The 17,134-nt window shown below is 37.7% G+C and overlaps 1 protein-coding gene across 1 annotated transcript; it reads left to right on the top strand.

Moving 5' to 3' along the window:
• Positions 1–545: 545 nt before the first annotated feature.
• On the top strand, positions 546–6,353 carry LOC139714673 (zinc finger protein 474-like). The gene is made up of 4 exons (XM_071626349.1): positions 546–1,522; positions 1,568–1,970; positions 3,740–3,935; positions 6,202–6,353. The coding sequence occupies exons 1-4, from the start codon at positions 546–548 to the stop codon at positions 6,351–6,353; spliced, it is 1,728 nt and encodes a 575-aa protein (XP_071482450.1).
• The last annotated feature ends 10,781 nt before the right edge of the window (positions 6,354–17,134 follow it).

Here is a 17,134-nt window from a genome sequence, read left to right as displayed (position 1 = left end):
GTTTAATTAAAATGACAATGTCTAGAGCGGGCAAGGATTTGAAAGTGAGAGTGAATTGAATTAACTATTTTTTGTATGAAAAAGTGGTCTGTACGGAGCGTAGACCGCCTACTGTTAATTTCCATTAATTTTCAGATGGATTGAAGATGGGAGTAGGACTGTATTTCAGGTGGAGAAAAGAAGAAAGAAATCCACTTGTTATTTTTGAGAAATATTTGAGAAGTATGAAGAAATGTGCACCTCAGTATATTATACACAGCTAGTGCACCTCATGATAGAGGATGCATCTATGAGAACTTCCAAAGAGTGGCAAGACAAGAAATTTACGGCACATGTATTGATTGTCATGCAAGCAAATCAACACAGTTTTTGTACTTTCTCAGTTGGCTTATTGTGATGTTGTTTGAATCAAATTCTTTATTCAGATTGACTATCTTCAACATGAGCTGAAATAGTGTAGCAGCAGACCATGACATGGCTGATTGAACTAGTACATCTGCCAGGAGAGTGGCTTGTCTTCTACGCTCAAGGCACCTGATGCCACCATGCCAGGGGTGCTTCGTCCAGTAGCAGTGGTCTGCTACATCTGTGGCAGGGACTTTGGGACAAAGTCCATCGGCATCCATGAGCCACAGTGCCTCAAGAAGTGGCATGCAGAAAACAACAGGCTTCCAAAGCACCAGCAGAGACCTCCACCTAGGAAACCAGATGTGTTACCAGCTCTTAACGGCAGCAGATCACAAGACATAGAGAGATTCAACCAGGCAGCTTATGAGTCTTCGCAGGCACAGTTACTGCCATGTCCCACTTGTGGGAGGACCTTTGTACCAGATAGACTGCCTGTTCACCAGAGGAGCTGTAAGCCAGGCGGTCAGACGCTAAAGCATAAAGTCCATGGGGCAGGTGGTGTTTCTAAATCGTGGGCTGGTTCCGAGTCAGAGGCACCCAGACCTCCATCCAGAAAAAGACCAGGAACAGCCACGCTGTCGCGCCCCAGCTCTGTGACTGTACGACAAAAAGAGTATGTCACAGTGTCAGACTCAACCGTGAACTCTCCTGTCAGTGGGCAGCAAGGTGGCCCAGGAACATCCAAATCAAACAGCTTTCAGCCAAGGCCCCCGCAGATGCCCAAGTCCAAGCCAGCATCACAGCTTGGGCCCCAGAAGCCTCAAACAGTTATCTGCTATATATGCGGAAGGGAGTTTGGGAGTAAGTCTATCTCCATACATGAACCACAGTGCATGGCGAAGTGGAAGCAGCAGAACCAGCAGCTACCAAAGCACATGCGAAGGCCCACACCTCAGAAACCTCAAGCACTTGGTCCAGGAGTGCAAAAAGTCAGGACAGAGGCTTATAATACTGCTGCTGCTCAGAGTGCTAACTACCAGTTAGTTCCATGCAGCCGTTGCGGACGAACATTTGCAACAGACCGCATTGAAAAACATGAGTCTGTGTGCAGTTCGAAGCCTGGTGCCAAGGTCAGGGCTGATACATTAAGTGCTAGCAGTGCATCACTTACAAGGTCAGTCAAAGATTCACTGCAACTCAGCTCTCCCAATCCTGCAAGCTCAAAAAAAGTTCCAAAAACCTTTCAACCAACTCCACCTTCCCGGTCTCGCACGTTGGTCTGCTACATCTGTGGGAGAGAATTCGGATCCAAGTCGCTGCCGATTCATGAGCCACAGTGCTTGCAGAAGTGGAAGATTGAAAACAGCAAGTTGCCTCGGGAGTTGCGCAAACCTTTGCCCAAGAAACCCAGTGTGGTTGGGAGTGCGTCAGGGAATGAAGCAGCATGGGAAGCTGCCAAGGGGAATTTGGTTGCCTGCCGCAAGTGTGGCAGGACATTCAACCCGGACAGGATACAGAAGCATGAATCGATTTGTCGTCCCAAAACGGAGTCTGCACCTCTGAGACCCAAGACTGCAACTCTGAGCTTTGGAAGCCAGCAGACGGGGCAGCAGATGAAGAAGGTTTGTGCAAGAAGAAAGGGAGAAGTTCTGTAATAACACTAATGCTGATATGATTACAGGGATGTTTGCCAGCCATGTAGCTCAGGTTGGAATACGTGGGATGGAAGATGATCACTGACCTGCAGTTTGCAAAAAGTACCCTCCCAGCAAGCAGTCTTACAACTTCTGAAGTGAAAAGTTTACAATGGCTGTGTCTGGAGGAAATAATTTTAAGTTATATTCTGAGATATACCAGGGTCTAGGGTCAAAATGCTGTTTCTTTTGTTTTTGTTTTTTTGTTAATTTTCAACAGGGCAGGGATGGAAGAAGGATTGCAATTTTATCCTATTCACACAAAGTCAAGATCAAACTGACACATTAAAGACAAAAAAAAAAAAAAAAAATAGGTGGGTTTAAAGGGATCTGTAGTCATCTCTATAGGTCGATCTATGCAAGCAACAAGGATCACACATTTTAAGGTTATGTGAGATCAAGTTGTATTTTTTGTGTGTGTGTGAAACCAGCATGCAACAAGTGAGAATAGAAAAAAAAAAATTCTGTTCTGCATATTACTCTTTTATTACACTAACTTTCACCTGCTCTTAATTCCCTTTTAAATATCTGTTCGTAAAAACCCAATCCAGTAATTTACCTTGGAAAGTTACCTGCTTGTTTTTTTGATAGATGCTCTCAGACATTTAGCAAAAAACTCCTTTTTTCTAATGAATTAGTATGCAGAGTAAAATTTGATTATTTCTACTACTTGGAATAGTGAACAGCAAAAAGTTAAGATCAAAGGTCAACTTACCTGGTATGCAAGATATTTTCAGCTATAAATATTCCAGGCTAGGAATGTCCAGTGATGAGGTAAGTTGGGTGTGGTGAAAATGATGGGCAGTTGATGGCATGAAATAATAATGGTCAAAGGTCAAAGGTAAACTATGAAAAAAAAAAAAAAGGGATTTTCCCACCTGAGTAAAAATAAATGTACAAAAACAATGATCGAGAGAGGTCCAAGATCAAAACTTACCTTGGGTACTTTTTTGACATTTTAAATGTCATTTTTCAGCTCTACCTTGAGTTTGTAATTTCCAGTGATACATTTAATACGATCTTGTCAGAAGAATATATGAGTTATGACAAAGTGGTTGCTTGAAGGGTCAAGGTCAAACATAACCAAAAATCGGCTTACCAGAAATGTCATACAATGTATGTTGCCATAAGTTCCATATGAGATGTCCGAGAGTGCTGCTTTTTGGTGTGATGGAAAGAAATAAAATGGAGCACTTTCCGATTGTGCAATAGGTGTCAAAGGTTAATCCTTACTGGTCAAGATTAAAGAAATTATCAAATGTAAACAAAGGTCCATAATCTTACAGCAGATGTTGATGATTTCCTGAGAAGTGGAGGCATCTGCATGATACCAGTGAAATTGCTCAGGTTTCTTCTGAAGTTATTCAACTGCTTCTTAACTTAATTTTAATCGTTTGGCTTCTTACTTACTATAAGTTGTTGATAACTTTTTTTTTTATTAATTATTAAACTTGGTCAGAACATGTAGCTTTCATACAAACTACAGCCAAAAAAAAAAGAATGAGATGGTATTATAAGAGAAACTGTAAATTGCATTTTTCATTTGCACTGCCAATCAATGAAAAATGATGGTATAACTATTTTGAGTGTACATAGAAGATTTCAAAGACATTAATTTTTAATGCCAGAATGTCCATGAGAATCCCATATGAAAGTATTCTGTGATGGTAATGTAGCATGGACTTTTTGTATTGCAGAGACCCAAAACTCCAGTCATGCGACGCCCGCCCACTGTCGTCTGCTACATCTGTGGTCGAGAGTTTGGCACCAAGTCAATTTCCATTCACGAGCCACAATGTCTGAAGAAATGGCACATTGAGAACGACAAGCTCCCAAAGAAGCTACGCAAAGCAGAGCCGATCAAACCTGTCATTACAGTTGTGCCAATCTCAGGTAGGTTTATTTAAGTTTCCTTTTTTTAGTTGCTTAAAGTTGTTTATTCAATACTCGTCATCCAAGGTATTTTAAGATTGATTCTAGGGGCCCTGCAATGAAATACTAGCAAGGAAGAATTTGCAGTACAACAGGCATACAAATGTTTGTGGTAAATAGTGGATGAAAAGAAAAGGCATGGTTAAGTAATGACGATCAACTGTAACTGCGATGACAATGATGATTTGAACTTTGAAGATGTGACAGTGGCATCTCACATTTAGATTATTATGCCTCCGCAACGAAGTGGCCGGAGGCATTATGTTTTCGGGTCGTCCGTCCGTCCGTCCGTCCGTCCGTCCGTACGTCCGTACGTCCGTCCGTCCCGTTTTGTTTTTGTCGATATCTCAAGAACCGTGTGGTGGTTTTACATCAAACTTGGTATGAGGGTATATCCTTGGGGGATAATACTTTGTGTGGATTTTAGGGTCACAGGGTCAAAGGTCAAAGGTCACAGGTTATTTTGTGAAAAAAATTTTGAAATTTCATGTTTTTCTCCATATCTCGCAAATGGTTCAAGGTATCTTCATGGAACTTAGTATATATGCTTGTACCGATGGGCAGTGATTAGCCAGGGAAGTTGGGGGTCATGGGTCAAAGGTCAGGGGTCAAAGGTCAAGGTCAACTCCTCAAAATATCACTACTTTCCTTATATTTATGCGATGAATGAAGGTTTTTTTTTTTTTTAACTTGATGTATACATGTATTACCCAATATATATTCTGTGGGAAGTTTCTTGCCAAAAGGTTAAAGGTCAAAAGGTCAAAGGTCAAGTGAAAGTGCTGAATTGCACTTTTTCCTCCATATCTCAAAAGTAACTCAAGGTATCATCATGAAACTTACATATTTATGCATGTTCAACCTAACAGTGATTCTCTTTGGAACTGTGAGGTCAAAGGTCAAAGGCCAGGTTTAGATAATGCTATTTTCCCATTTGATACTGAAATTATACTTTTTCTCAATACCTTGAAAAATTACTCAATGCATAAACTTATAAAAGGGTCAAAAGTCAAGTAAAAATCATCAGTTCCCCAAATACCTGCGCTCTGACATTTTAATCATTCATCCAATTGAACCTAGTTCTAGGAAAGTGAACATTCAGCACATTTGTGTCAAACCTGTCATTTTAATATTTTGCCAATTGTTTGAAACTGTCATCACACATTGTCAAGACATTGTACTATAGACCTATTAGGAGAACCATGCATTATGGCGGAGGCATATCAGTCGCCGTAGCGATATATCTAGTTGTAAAAGTGAAAATTTTCGCGGTGTTGAAATTTTTGCGCATTTCGCACAACCGAAAACTAGCGTGAAAATAAAAGCACATGAATATTTTTACTTGCCATATGTTCCTGTGTGTGATGTCTTGATTCCGTGGAATTAAAAACACGTGAAACTCTTCTTGCCTGGCCAAGCACAAAAAATTAGTCGCGCAAAAATATCCACTTTTACAGTAGGTGTTCGATATGACTGACAGAGGTTTAGTGTTATAAATGTTCATTCCAATGATGACAGATTGGGTGAGCCCCATTATTTTGAAAAGATTATCTACCCTAATGAATTGTGCTTGTTATAGCCAAACCTTGATGGAAACCATATATTACTGGCTTGATTTTTCTTATTGTAACTTTAAAGGTCAGACACTTGACATCAGATGATTGTAGAGGTTGTGACATTTATGATTGATCCCTGATTTGACAATATAAGGACTCTCCTTTTAATATGCTTTCTGCACAGAACACAGAAACTGTGGGTATTGCTGTCAACTAAAATTATGATTTAGTTGATATTAATTCAGTGATATATTTTAGGTTGAAACATTTAAAACTCCACCCATACATTCCAGTTAATAATTTGTACCATTTGTAACCAATCGGGTTTTCACATGCTCAGCTGTTATGAGTACTCCATAGAGGGTCTGTACAACTTCTGTAGTTTTGAAAATGTAAGGAATATGCGAGCGGACTTGCCTAAAAGTTCAAGTTTGCTCCGTGCAATTGTTTTGTGAGCGTGCAAAGTTAAGTCTGCCATTACTTAGTAGGGCATTCCAGTCACCGAACTTTTTGCGATCACAGATGTTTTACATAGTCTGCCCTCCGTAGGCAGTGAGCATACAACCTCTTTGGTACATATAACTCCCCAGTACAGAAGCAGTGGTAATCCTCTTAGCAGTCTCACACTATCCTCATACCCACTCCTCTCTCCTTTCCCCGCAACAATGCAGGCAGTAAAGATGGCCAGTACAACCTGGATGCTATCAATGAGGCAGCGTGGAAGGCATCCCAAGCCAACCTTGTTCCCTGTGACATCTGTGGCAGGACCTTCCTCCCCGACAGACTCATGGTCCATCAAAGATCTTGCAAACCCAAGAAGTGAGGGCCGCAAATGTGGTACCAGTTTTATTATACCCCCGCCAAACGAAGTTTGAAGGGGGTATATAGGAATCAGCGGACGGTCGGTCGGGCGGTCGGGCGGTCGGGCGGTCGGGCGGTCGGTCGGGCGGTCGGTCGGGCGGTCGGTCCGTTGCAAATCTTGCGTCGCGAACTACTTCCTCAGTTTTCAACCGATTCCCATAAAACTTGGCACAGATGTGTGCCTTGGGTTGTAGATGTGCAAGACGTATTTTTTGACATTACCCAAAAGTACGTTGCCATGGTAACGGCATATTATGGGCAAAAATGGGTACAAATCTTGCGTCGCGAAGTACTTCCTCAGTTTTCAACCGATTCCCATAAAACTTGGCACAGATGTGTGCCTTGGGTTGTAGATGTGCAAGACGTATTTTTTGACAGTACCCAAAAGTACATTGCCATGGTAACGGCATATTATGGGCAAAAATGGGTACAAATCTTGCGTCGCGAACTCCTCCCACAGTTTTTGATCAATTTTTATGAAATTAGGTACAGATGTTCATCTGAATATGTTAATGTGCAAGACACATATTTCCGCAGTGGCAAAAAGTGCGTTGCCATGGTAATGGCATGTTATTGGTAAAATATAGGGCAAAATGCTTCATGGCAAAACTGCTTCATCAGTGTTCTTCCAATTCTCATGGAATTCATATTGAATGTTTGTCTTAGGATATAGGTCAGCATGACACATTTCTTGACAGTGACAAAAAGTATGTTGCCATGGTAACAGCTCACATATTATGAGCCAAAATGATGGAAAATTTTGTGTTGCAAACTACTTCCTCAGTTTTTGCCCAATTTCCATGAAACTTGGTACAGATGTGTGCCTTTGGTTGTAGATGTGCAAGACGCATTTTTCGACAGTACCCGAAAGTACGTTGCCATGGTAATGGCATATTAATGGCAGAAGATCAAGGAAAGATCTTGCGGATTTAACTACTTCCTCAGTTTTTTGACCAAAGCTTATCAAATGTTGTTTTGACCAAAGCTTATGAAATGTTGTTTGGCGGGGGTATAACCAGTCGCTGTAGCGACATTTCTAGTTTTGGTGTGTTTTCTAGCTCATCACAAGTTATCATCTAGCATTGTGTCCTTTTAGCAAACCCTAGAAGTTACTTGTGGCTAAAAAAGTGGAGTTATGGCCTTCTAGCAAACTCAAGATGTGAGATGTGGCCTTCTGGCAAACCCAAGAAGTGAGGGCCATGAATACAGGAGCAGTTCTATTTTGGTATGTGTTCTTTAGCTCATCACAAGTTATAATCGAGTTGGAGTTGTTGCCTTCTAGCAGTAATAGCAGGTTGCAGCAATCATTTGCATGATTGCAATCCCAAGACCAGTGCTCTTTAAACAATGGAGATCTAGCGGCAGTTCGTCATGCAAGCTCGTACAGTAGCTGTAGGAGGAGGAGATGGGATGGGATGGAGAGGAGGCAGTGTTACGGTCTATTCCATTTGAAGTATACATGCAATTTTACTTCATGTCTGAGGCCTGTATTTTCAAGTCGGGTTTAATTGACTCCTTGAAGTAGATCTGATGACAGCTTATTGGAATGCTAAACAACTCTAGAGAAGAGGCAGTGTTACGGTCTATAGCATTTAAAGTATACCATGTAATTTTACCTCATGTCTGAGGACTGTATTTTCAAGTCAGGTTTAATTGACTCCTTGAAGCAGATCTGATGACAACTTATTGTAATGCTGAACAACTCTGGACTGCATCTAACAGCACAACTGAAAAGGATCATGATGTTTGGATAATGGAACTGGTCATTGACCTCTGTTAGAAATGTTTGGACATTGACTTCTGCCTGATATATATATTTTTTTTAAAGTTAAATGCTAGTTTGTCTGTTTGTGTGTGTGTGTGTGTGTGTGAGTGTGCTTTTTTTTTTTCAAGCTAGCCAAAACAAGGAAATGTCACAAATTGAAACACCACCTTTTGACTTTCAGTTTCTATTGATAATCAGGAATTGATTTTTTTTTTCTTTTGCAACATGAAATATCATATTCAAAGTGACACAGAACAGAAAGACCGCAAAATTGGACGAAAATCAACTTGTATCCTTTTGCAAACAACAGCCGGTCACTTCTATCACTTATACAAAATCTTCCAGTGTGATATTATGTGATGATCACTAACTTTGGGTCATTGAAGGCCCGCATGAACTGCGACTGAACTATTGATGCAGAGAAGGTAGCGTCATTATCAAACATTACTGATAGCCACACAAGTCATTTGGGTGAAGGATACCACACTGTGATTACATCTCAAGATTGTGCAGGGCATGTGTTTGTACTGTTGGTTTTTCTATGTTTTTAAATCATGAAGTTTTCAACTTCAGGCATGTGTATTTAAAGTAATTCTGGTTATGAAATAGAAATAGTCAACGTCTGTATCTGGAGATGGTTGGATTGGATGTAGTTAATACTGGAGTCCTTACAGTGCTTTCTTCACATGTTGCAGATAGTTTACAGTCAGTTTGTCATTTGTATAGATTTGATGGGACGATCAATTTGTGTGGAAGCTTGATACTGTATGTGGACTATATAAAAATTATTGTCCATGCTGTTACATTTTCACATTGGAACAATCATTGGAACAATGAAATTGCATCAAAATTGATTGGGTCGACAACAGTGGATTTGCATACATCAGTGCGTGGACTTTCTGGTGAATGATTTCAGAAATGTATTCACAGTTCAACAAGTAAGGGCATGCAATTGTGCCTCAGCAATATGTCAAAACCTTTTTTTGGATTCTATGTGTTTTGTCCAGGAGAAAATTGACTTGACAACTTGATCACACAGATGAAAAGGGCCTGAATGTGTTACACTTTTCACAATAGCTAGTGCCTTACTGCCAGGGGCCTACCAATCTGTTTTGATCTGAAGTATGGTATGCAGGTGATTGACTCGCCTGAAAAAAAAGAAGTGTTTTTTATGGTGGCGTGGTATTGTTTTATCATTGATGCTTTTGCCAAATAGAATCACCTTGAGATCTTATGTAGCAGTGGCTGTCTGTCGTAGATACCATTGTAGTACTACAGTGTACATGTGTGCAATTTGATTGTAGAGACATATTTTTTTTTTTCCCTCGGGTTTTAGCTGCATCTCGTGTACAGACAAGTAGAGGACTATAAACAAGAAATTATGAAATATTGTTTACGATTTCTATCAGATTATATGGTCAGAGTTGAAATTCTGATGATATACATGAAGTGTACATCATGTTCAATTATTTTGTAGATATTTGCTTGATTTTCCAAATCAAAATAATTTCCTCAATATTTGTGGGAAATTTGTAAATAATATTTAGGATTGATATGGACTTAGATTTATGAATTTGTTTTACTTCCTGCCACCAGTAGATACAGCAGAGTTTTGGAAATATATACATGTATGTATATATATATTTTTTTTTTCCACAAATGTCTTCAATGAATATATGTCATGTCGTGTGAACTTGAAAATTGATATTATTCAGTGGAGGACAAGATGTATATTTCCATCCATAAATCAACAGTGATGGGATATGCTGACAGTTCATTTTAGACTTTACAGATGTTACAATGTTGTGTGTTGGGATGGACTATAGGAAGTATGCCTTCTTTAACCCTAACTTACCTGGGAAGCCATAATGGCCCCCCCCCCCCCCCTCAACACTTCGCATGATATCTCTGCAACGCGAAAACCCATCAACACGGCGATTCATGACAATTTAACTTGAAGCCTCGCGCAACTTTTAAGACCAAATTTGCGAAGTCCGGGTACGCGTTTCCAAAGTTACGCAACATTATGTAAGTGCATGTCAGACCCAAAATTGCTCAAAAACGTGATTTTGTGTACAAAACCAATGCAAATTGGGTTTCTATCTCAAATTCATAATTGTATCATTATTTTTACTTTAAGTGATTAAAAACAATCAATTTTATGTTGCTTATGATTGAAATTGTGTCGCCAACGATTCCCATTAAAAAAGAATGAAAAACAAAAAGTAAAAAACAAAGAAATACGTAAGAAATTATAAAAACAATAAAATACATAAGAAATGAAAATTTATACCAATTTTTTTTCGACCTAAATTTAATCAGAATTCACCAAAGAGTCTTCAAGCCAAAAATTTTGAAGTTTGGGGGCTTTATTTAATGATATACAGCCAAATTCTAAATTTATGCATAAATTAACATAATTAATTCATATAAAATAAAATAGAGCGATTTATTGAGATTTATCTACACAGCCTAATAGATTGCATCACGAGTTACTCGCGTGTCAATTTTCGTAACAAACGCGCAATACGATATCCGATATCATAAGGGGGGCCATCATGCCCCCCCAGGACTTTAAGCTCACAAAATAGCCCAGGTAAGTTAGGGTTAAAGTAAATATGAAAATGATAGGATTTAGTATTAAAAAGACAACAACACTTTCAGCCACAAAGCAGATGAGCATATTGGAATCAAATCAAAATTAAATGATCATATACATTGTAAAATCAAATGATTAGCAGTCAGACATGCATGTACCCCCAAGTGGAGGTAGATCATGAATTAGAAGTCCTCATAAGTTCACACAGTTAATTCAGCAAAATGTGTATGGATGAGTTCTCTGTGCCTGTACTATGGAGTTAAATCAAGTGGTATTCCCACAGTGAATTAGCTTTGTGCATCTGAATGTTTGTCTTTTTCTCATTTGTAAATCAGTTGTGTAGAAGTCTTAAGAGAAGTGACAGTTTCTGAATGTTTTAGGGTACTCCATAACTCCTGTGTGTCTGTCCAATTTTTTTCATATGGTATAACTCAAAAGCAGTACAAGGAGAAGTTATTCAGATTGTAAATGTATTCAAAGTGAGATGTTATTTTCTGAGGTAAACTATGAACAGAGTAACAGCCAATGCAGATTCTGGAATTGCACTATTTATAAGAGCCGCAGATGTTATAATTATTTTTTGGTTGTTATCTTCCCATCCATCTACAATTCTCTGAATCTTGATATTGCAGAAAAACTCAGAAATGGTGGATTTTGCTAGTATTTGACACAGGTGTAGTACGTACAAATGTGGCAAAACTCCTCGAGGTCGAAGATCACTTTACTTTGGCCAGAAATGCTATGTTCTAGCCATAACCGCAACTATGAATGTGTTGTAATATGATTCCGTAGGAATTATTGAAATAGAAAGAAGTAGAGTGTAAATGTGAAACGATTCAATGAAAGTTCAAGGGCAAGGGTCAATTTAACTTTCGACCTTCAGATTGTGATGTTCAGTGTGATTTAATTTGGGTCTCAGTAAATAAATTGATATGCAAATGATGTACTTGTAGTTGACAGGGGTGAGAGGCAAAATGTTGTAAAGTCCAGAATTAAAGAATGTACTTTGGTAAGGGTTGAAATGAATGGGGAGCTATTATTCATGATGTGAGCTTGAACGGTTTGGCCAGTCCTGGTATGACGTCAGTGGTCGCGATCAGTGAGTTTCATATACTGTATTAGTATAATGGAGTTGTCATATTTTTGACAAAATTATGTAAAGTGATGGAATGCGAAGTTAAGGCATGAGTTGAGGCCATTACAGTCGGCCACCTTGACTATGGAATTGCTGTGATTTATTTCCCCTGAGATAATGGCGTTTACCATGAATTTCAATCAAGCTTGGAGTAAACATGTTTTTGTGCTGACAAGGTCTATCTAATAAATGGTGTTTCTTAAAACCAGAGCGCCTGATTTGCAATGTTAAATTCAGCCTATGACATTTTGAGAGACTATGAGATAACTGAAGGACCTTGCAGGAGTTTAATGACGCAAAACATGGCATGCTTTTTGTGCCGTGACATTTGTTGTTAATATGAATGATAAAAGCTCTTGGCTGATGAGATGGTCATTTGCCGAGAGAGTTGAAGAAAGTGACATACTGCTTTTGTTTATCTAATCGAGTTCTGTAGGATTTTTGCTTCGTAAATTACCATCTTGTCGTGATTAAAAGGATGGTGTAGTTTTAGTTGAGATGGAGATTCAGGTTTTAAAGGGATCATATAGTTTTGGTTGAGACCTAATTTCAGGTTTCTAACATTTTTTGGTGAGATAATGAGAAACCTCTTTTGAAATATGAAAGATCATGTAATTCCATGAGGAATTCAACACTTATTTGATGAAAATTGGTTTTGAAATGGCTGAGATATCCAAAACAGAGCGATTCTAGTAAAGTGTGGGACCCACACTTTATTACAATCGCTTTGTTTTACTTTGTTTTTGGATGTTTCAGTCATTCCAAACCCGATTTTCATCAAAACTTTGAATTCCTCTTAAAATGGTATGCTCTGTACTATTTCATAAGTGTTTTCTTGGTATCTCGCAAAAAGTTAAAAGCCCAATTCTCATCTCCACCAATACTGTACTATCCCTTTAACTTGTTGCGTGATAATGACAAACCTTTTATAAAATATGAAATAACATACAATTCTAAGAGGAAGTCAAAGTGTAGCCTATTTTCTAATGAAAATCGGTTTTGAGTTGGCCAAGATATAAAAAACAAACAAACAAACAAACAAAATAGGTGGTCTTGATAAAAAGTGGGTCCCACCTTTTATTAGGACGACTTTGTTTTACTTTGTTTTTGGACATCTCAGCCATTAGGCAGGGCTCGACACTAACGGTGGCCCGGTGGCCCGGGGCTACCAAAAATGAAAGTCAGGCCACCAAATTTCAAAGGGCAGATTTGGTGGCCCGCCTCGAGCCACCAAAATTTTTTCTAAAGTATGTCAACAAATTCGGAACTTTTTGCACCGGTAATGCATAAATGCATGCAGTGAGTTATTTTTTTTTTTATTGTTTTTGTTCGGGCCACCAAATTTTTCTCTCGGGCCACCAAACATTCGAAATTGATGATTTTGGTGGCCCCATCGGGCCATCAAAAAAAAAGTTAGTGTGGAGCCCTGCATTAGGACTAATATGTCATAAGTGGTTTCTAATCTTGCAAAAAGCTAAAACCTGAATCCCCACCTCTTCCAAAACTATACCATCCTTTTAAATTTGTACCTCTTTATTTACTTCATATCTTATCCTGGACAAGATTAAATGCAACTGGCTAAATGTATTGAATATGCACAAATTCTGAGAGAGATGAAAAAAATGATAATCTTCTAGAAGATGTTACTAATTCAAGATTTACTTTAAAAAATTTGAAATTGATGATTTTGGTGGCCCCATCGGGCCACCAAAAAAAAAAGTTAGTGTGGAGCCCTGCATTAGGACTAATATGTCATAAGTGGTTTCTAATCTTGCAAAAAGCTAAAACCTGAATCCCCACCTCTACCAAAACTATACCATCCTTTTAAATTTGTACCTCTTTATTTACTTCATATCTTATCCTGGACAAGATTAAATGCAACTGGCTAAATGTATTGAATATGCACAAATTCTGAGAGAGATGACAAAAATGATAATCTTCTAAAAGAAGTTACTAATTCAAGATTTACTTACATGTACATGTATAAAGCAGTTCAGAGGCTTTTAAAATCCTGCAATTAAAGCAAATGTAAATGAATAATCGAAGCTTAAATGAGAAGTTATTTCTTTTTTTTTTTTGCTCTACTGTATGAAACATTAACGATGAATAGTGGAGAAAAAGAAATTATGCATTGTTGTTTTTTCGTCTTAAAATGCATTGTTGTTCATCTTTAAAAAAAAAAAAGGTTTCTTGGACTTGATATGTGGAAACACCCAGTCTTACATGAATAGCAAAATATTTCATCTTTTAGTGAATGCACGATGTTAACGTTTAGCAAGCAGGTGCACATCCTTATTGACACAATTACAAATTTGTGCGATTAACTCAATCGTGCTTAGATTTTGTCAGTTATACCTGTAAGGTTTAGATCTAGAGGAGGTTAATGATGTCAGAAAAATTGCCCTTGTCCAACAATCTCCCCATTATGCATTTATGAATAATATCTGCACTTATGAGACATTCAATGCATAGTAATCTAAAGATAACATCGTCGGATTACAAAAAAAAAAAAGAAAAAAGAAGAGACAGGAATTTTTGAGCAGTACCACGTGAGTACGTTCTGATTTGTGACAATTGCACAGTCATGTATGCTGTAATCACCATCAAATTCATATCCAGACCAATTAGCACGAACTCTATTGTAATGCATGGTGCTGTTGTGTGTTTGTTTTAAATGCATGAATGTGTGTCATAGCCAATGTATCTCGATTCATCATTGACCTGATAAAAAGAAAGAACATTCAGTCCAGTAATATGTAATATCAGCATTCAGCTGTCATTGAAAAGTGTTATGTATTGGGATAAGATATTGCGAAACTTATTGTCTTTCAGCACTTATAATGCAAATTGACACAACTTATGATGCAACTTGTGACATGAAAACGGAGTAGGTGAATAATCTGTTTTGTACACTTTTACGCTTTGTTCTAACAAAGATGTTATCTTTTGTGAGGTGGTGATATGGTTATAGTCCTGTGATGGTATCTTATGAATTTTTAACTTTATTGTTGAACTGAAATCTCATAATCATTGAAACGCAATTCTGGACAAGTAAAAGATAGTCTTAAGCATCTTTTTAAAAGAAAGAGTGAAGTTTGATCAGCACAACAGTGAAAATTTGATCAAAATCGGATAAAAATAAAGGAAGTTATGAAATTGTGAAGTTTTGGCTATTGTGTAATTTTCACAAAACATGCTACCACATTGTTTGTACACAAAATCTTATTTGAAATTTCTGTTTCTTTATATATTTGTTGTCCCCGCCGAACGAGTTCGAGCAGGGGACTATGAAACGGGCTCCGTACGTGTGTGTGTCCGTCTGTCCGTCTGTCCGTCCGTGCGTCCGTGTGTGATCAAAATGTTCAAAATGCTACTCCTTCGCCATTTCTAACCCGATTTTGATTCTGTTTGCTTTATATGATAGCACTACATGGGAGCTTTGAAATTTCGATACAGAATTTCAGTTGTGACCTTTGACCTTGACCTTTGACCTATATTGTACATTTTGCTTCAAAATGCTACTCCTTCGCCATTTCTAACCCGATTTTGATTCCGTTTGCTTTATATGATGGCACTAGGTGAGGGCTTCAAAACTTCTACACAGAATTTTGACCTTTGACTTCTTTGACCTTTGACCTTGATTTTTGACCTATATTGTACATTGCCTACAAAATGCTACTTCTTCGCCATTTCTAACCCGATTTCGATTCCGTTTGCTTTATGTGATGGCACTAGGTGAGGGCTTCAAAACTTCTACACAGAATTTTGACCTTTGACCTTGATTTTTGACCTATATTGTACATTTTGCTACAAAATGCTACTCCTTCGCCATTTCTAACCCGATTTCAATTCCGTTTGCTTTAAGTGATGGCACTAGGTGAGGGCTTCAAAACTTCTACACAGAATTTTTACCTTTGACTTCTTTGACCTTTGACCTTGATTTTTTACTTGTATTGTACATTGGCTACAAAATGCTACTCCTTCGCCATTTGTAACCCGATTTCGATTCCGTTTGCTTTAAGTGATGGCACTAGGTGAGGGCTTAAAAACTTCTACATAGAATTTTGACCTTTGACTTCTTTGACCTTTGACCTTGATCTTTTACCTATATTGTACATTTTGCTACTAAATGCTACTTCCGGCGGGGACATATATTACGCACCGCGTAATTTCTACTTTTCCTTGTTTTAGCTGAAACGCAATTATACCCAGTCTTAAAATCCTAATATATCAGACTGATCGTTATTTTGAAGTCCACGCAGCAAGGAATGCCACTATGTCTTACACTATTATAGCAGAAAAAAAAGGACAACTATTTTCTTCGTGTTTTTTTTTTTCACAATCAATGGAGAATTGTAAGGTGATGACATCATTAGCTCACTCATTTGCATATTCCTCATTAACTGTTCAAGAACTGATTGGCAAAAAGTAGTGAAAAGTCAAGATGTAACAAGTTCGGTCATATTTATCCCATTTTGATCAATTTTTTTTTTTACTGTTGTGTTTGAAATTTTACTCTTTGTTTTCAGACTAAAATTTAGCTAGTCTGCAATTGCCCTGTGATCTCACTCAAAATTTCTCATCAAGGTCATTAAAGATTACGATCTCACCTCATTACGTCTGACTCTCGTACATGGCAATGGTTTTTACTGTTGTGTCCTCGATGTTTGCTATGATAGTCTTCTGCGTAGATTTACATTACAACATCAGTTCATAATTTTGTGACAGTGACACTACTAGTATCTAGTAGCATGATATAGCTTGCTTGAAAAAAAATGTATGTTTATGTTTATTTCTTGTATATATATATATATATATATATATATATATATATATATATATATATGTATATATACATATATAAAAGATGAAGTATAGTGGTAATGCATTTCAGTCCAACAGTGCTATTCATTCTGACCAAATTTTCGACGAATACATTCGTCCTCTTTTCTGTACTGGTATCAACACGCGGACTACAAGTATCATATATATATACACTATATATATATATATATATATATATATATATATATATATATATGTTTATATATTTTATAGATATTTTTTGTTTTATAATATTCTTTATTTGAGTTTCATTCAATGTGAAATCCATATTAACAATAAAATCAATACGTCTACCAACAAAAAAGAAAGCAGCTGTATTCTTCTTTCTTGTGCTGCTAAATCATTTTTCAAACATACATACACACACACACACACACACACACACACACACACACACAC

Source organism: Diadema antillarum, unplaced genomic scaffold (genome assembly GCF_040938485.1).
Source record: "Diadema antillarum isolate AM-2024a unplaced genomic scaffold, OU_Dant_1.0 seq00002378_RagTag, whole genome shotgun sequence".
In the NCBI taxonomy this organism is placed as follows: domain Eukaryota; kingdom Metazoa; phylum Echinodermata; class Echinoidea; order Diadematoida; family Diadematidae; genus Diadema; species Diadema antillarum.
The sequence above is the reverse complement of the archived record's forward strand: the minus strand, read 5'-3'. Positions and strand labels throughout refer to the sequence as shown.

Excerpts from the sequence above, each read along its gene's own strand:
- LOC139714673 (XM_071626349.1), top strand. The coding sequence starts at position 546 with ATGCCAGGGGTGCTTCGTCCAGTAGCAGTGGTCTGCTACATCTGTGGC. Across the intron at positions 1,971-3,739 it reads CGGGGCAGCAGATGAAGAAG|AGACCCAAAACTCCAGTCAT; the intron begins GTTTGTGCAAGA and ends TTTGTATTGCAG. Across the intron at positions 3,936-6,201 it reads TACAGTTGTGCCAATCTCAG|GCAGTAAAGATGGCCAGTAC; the intron begins GTAGGTTTATTT and ends GCAACAATGCAG.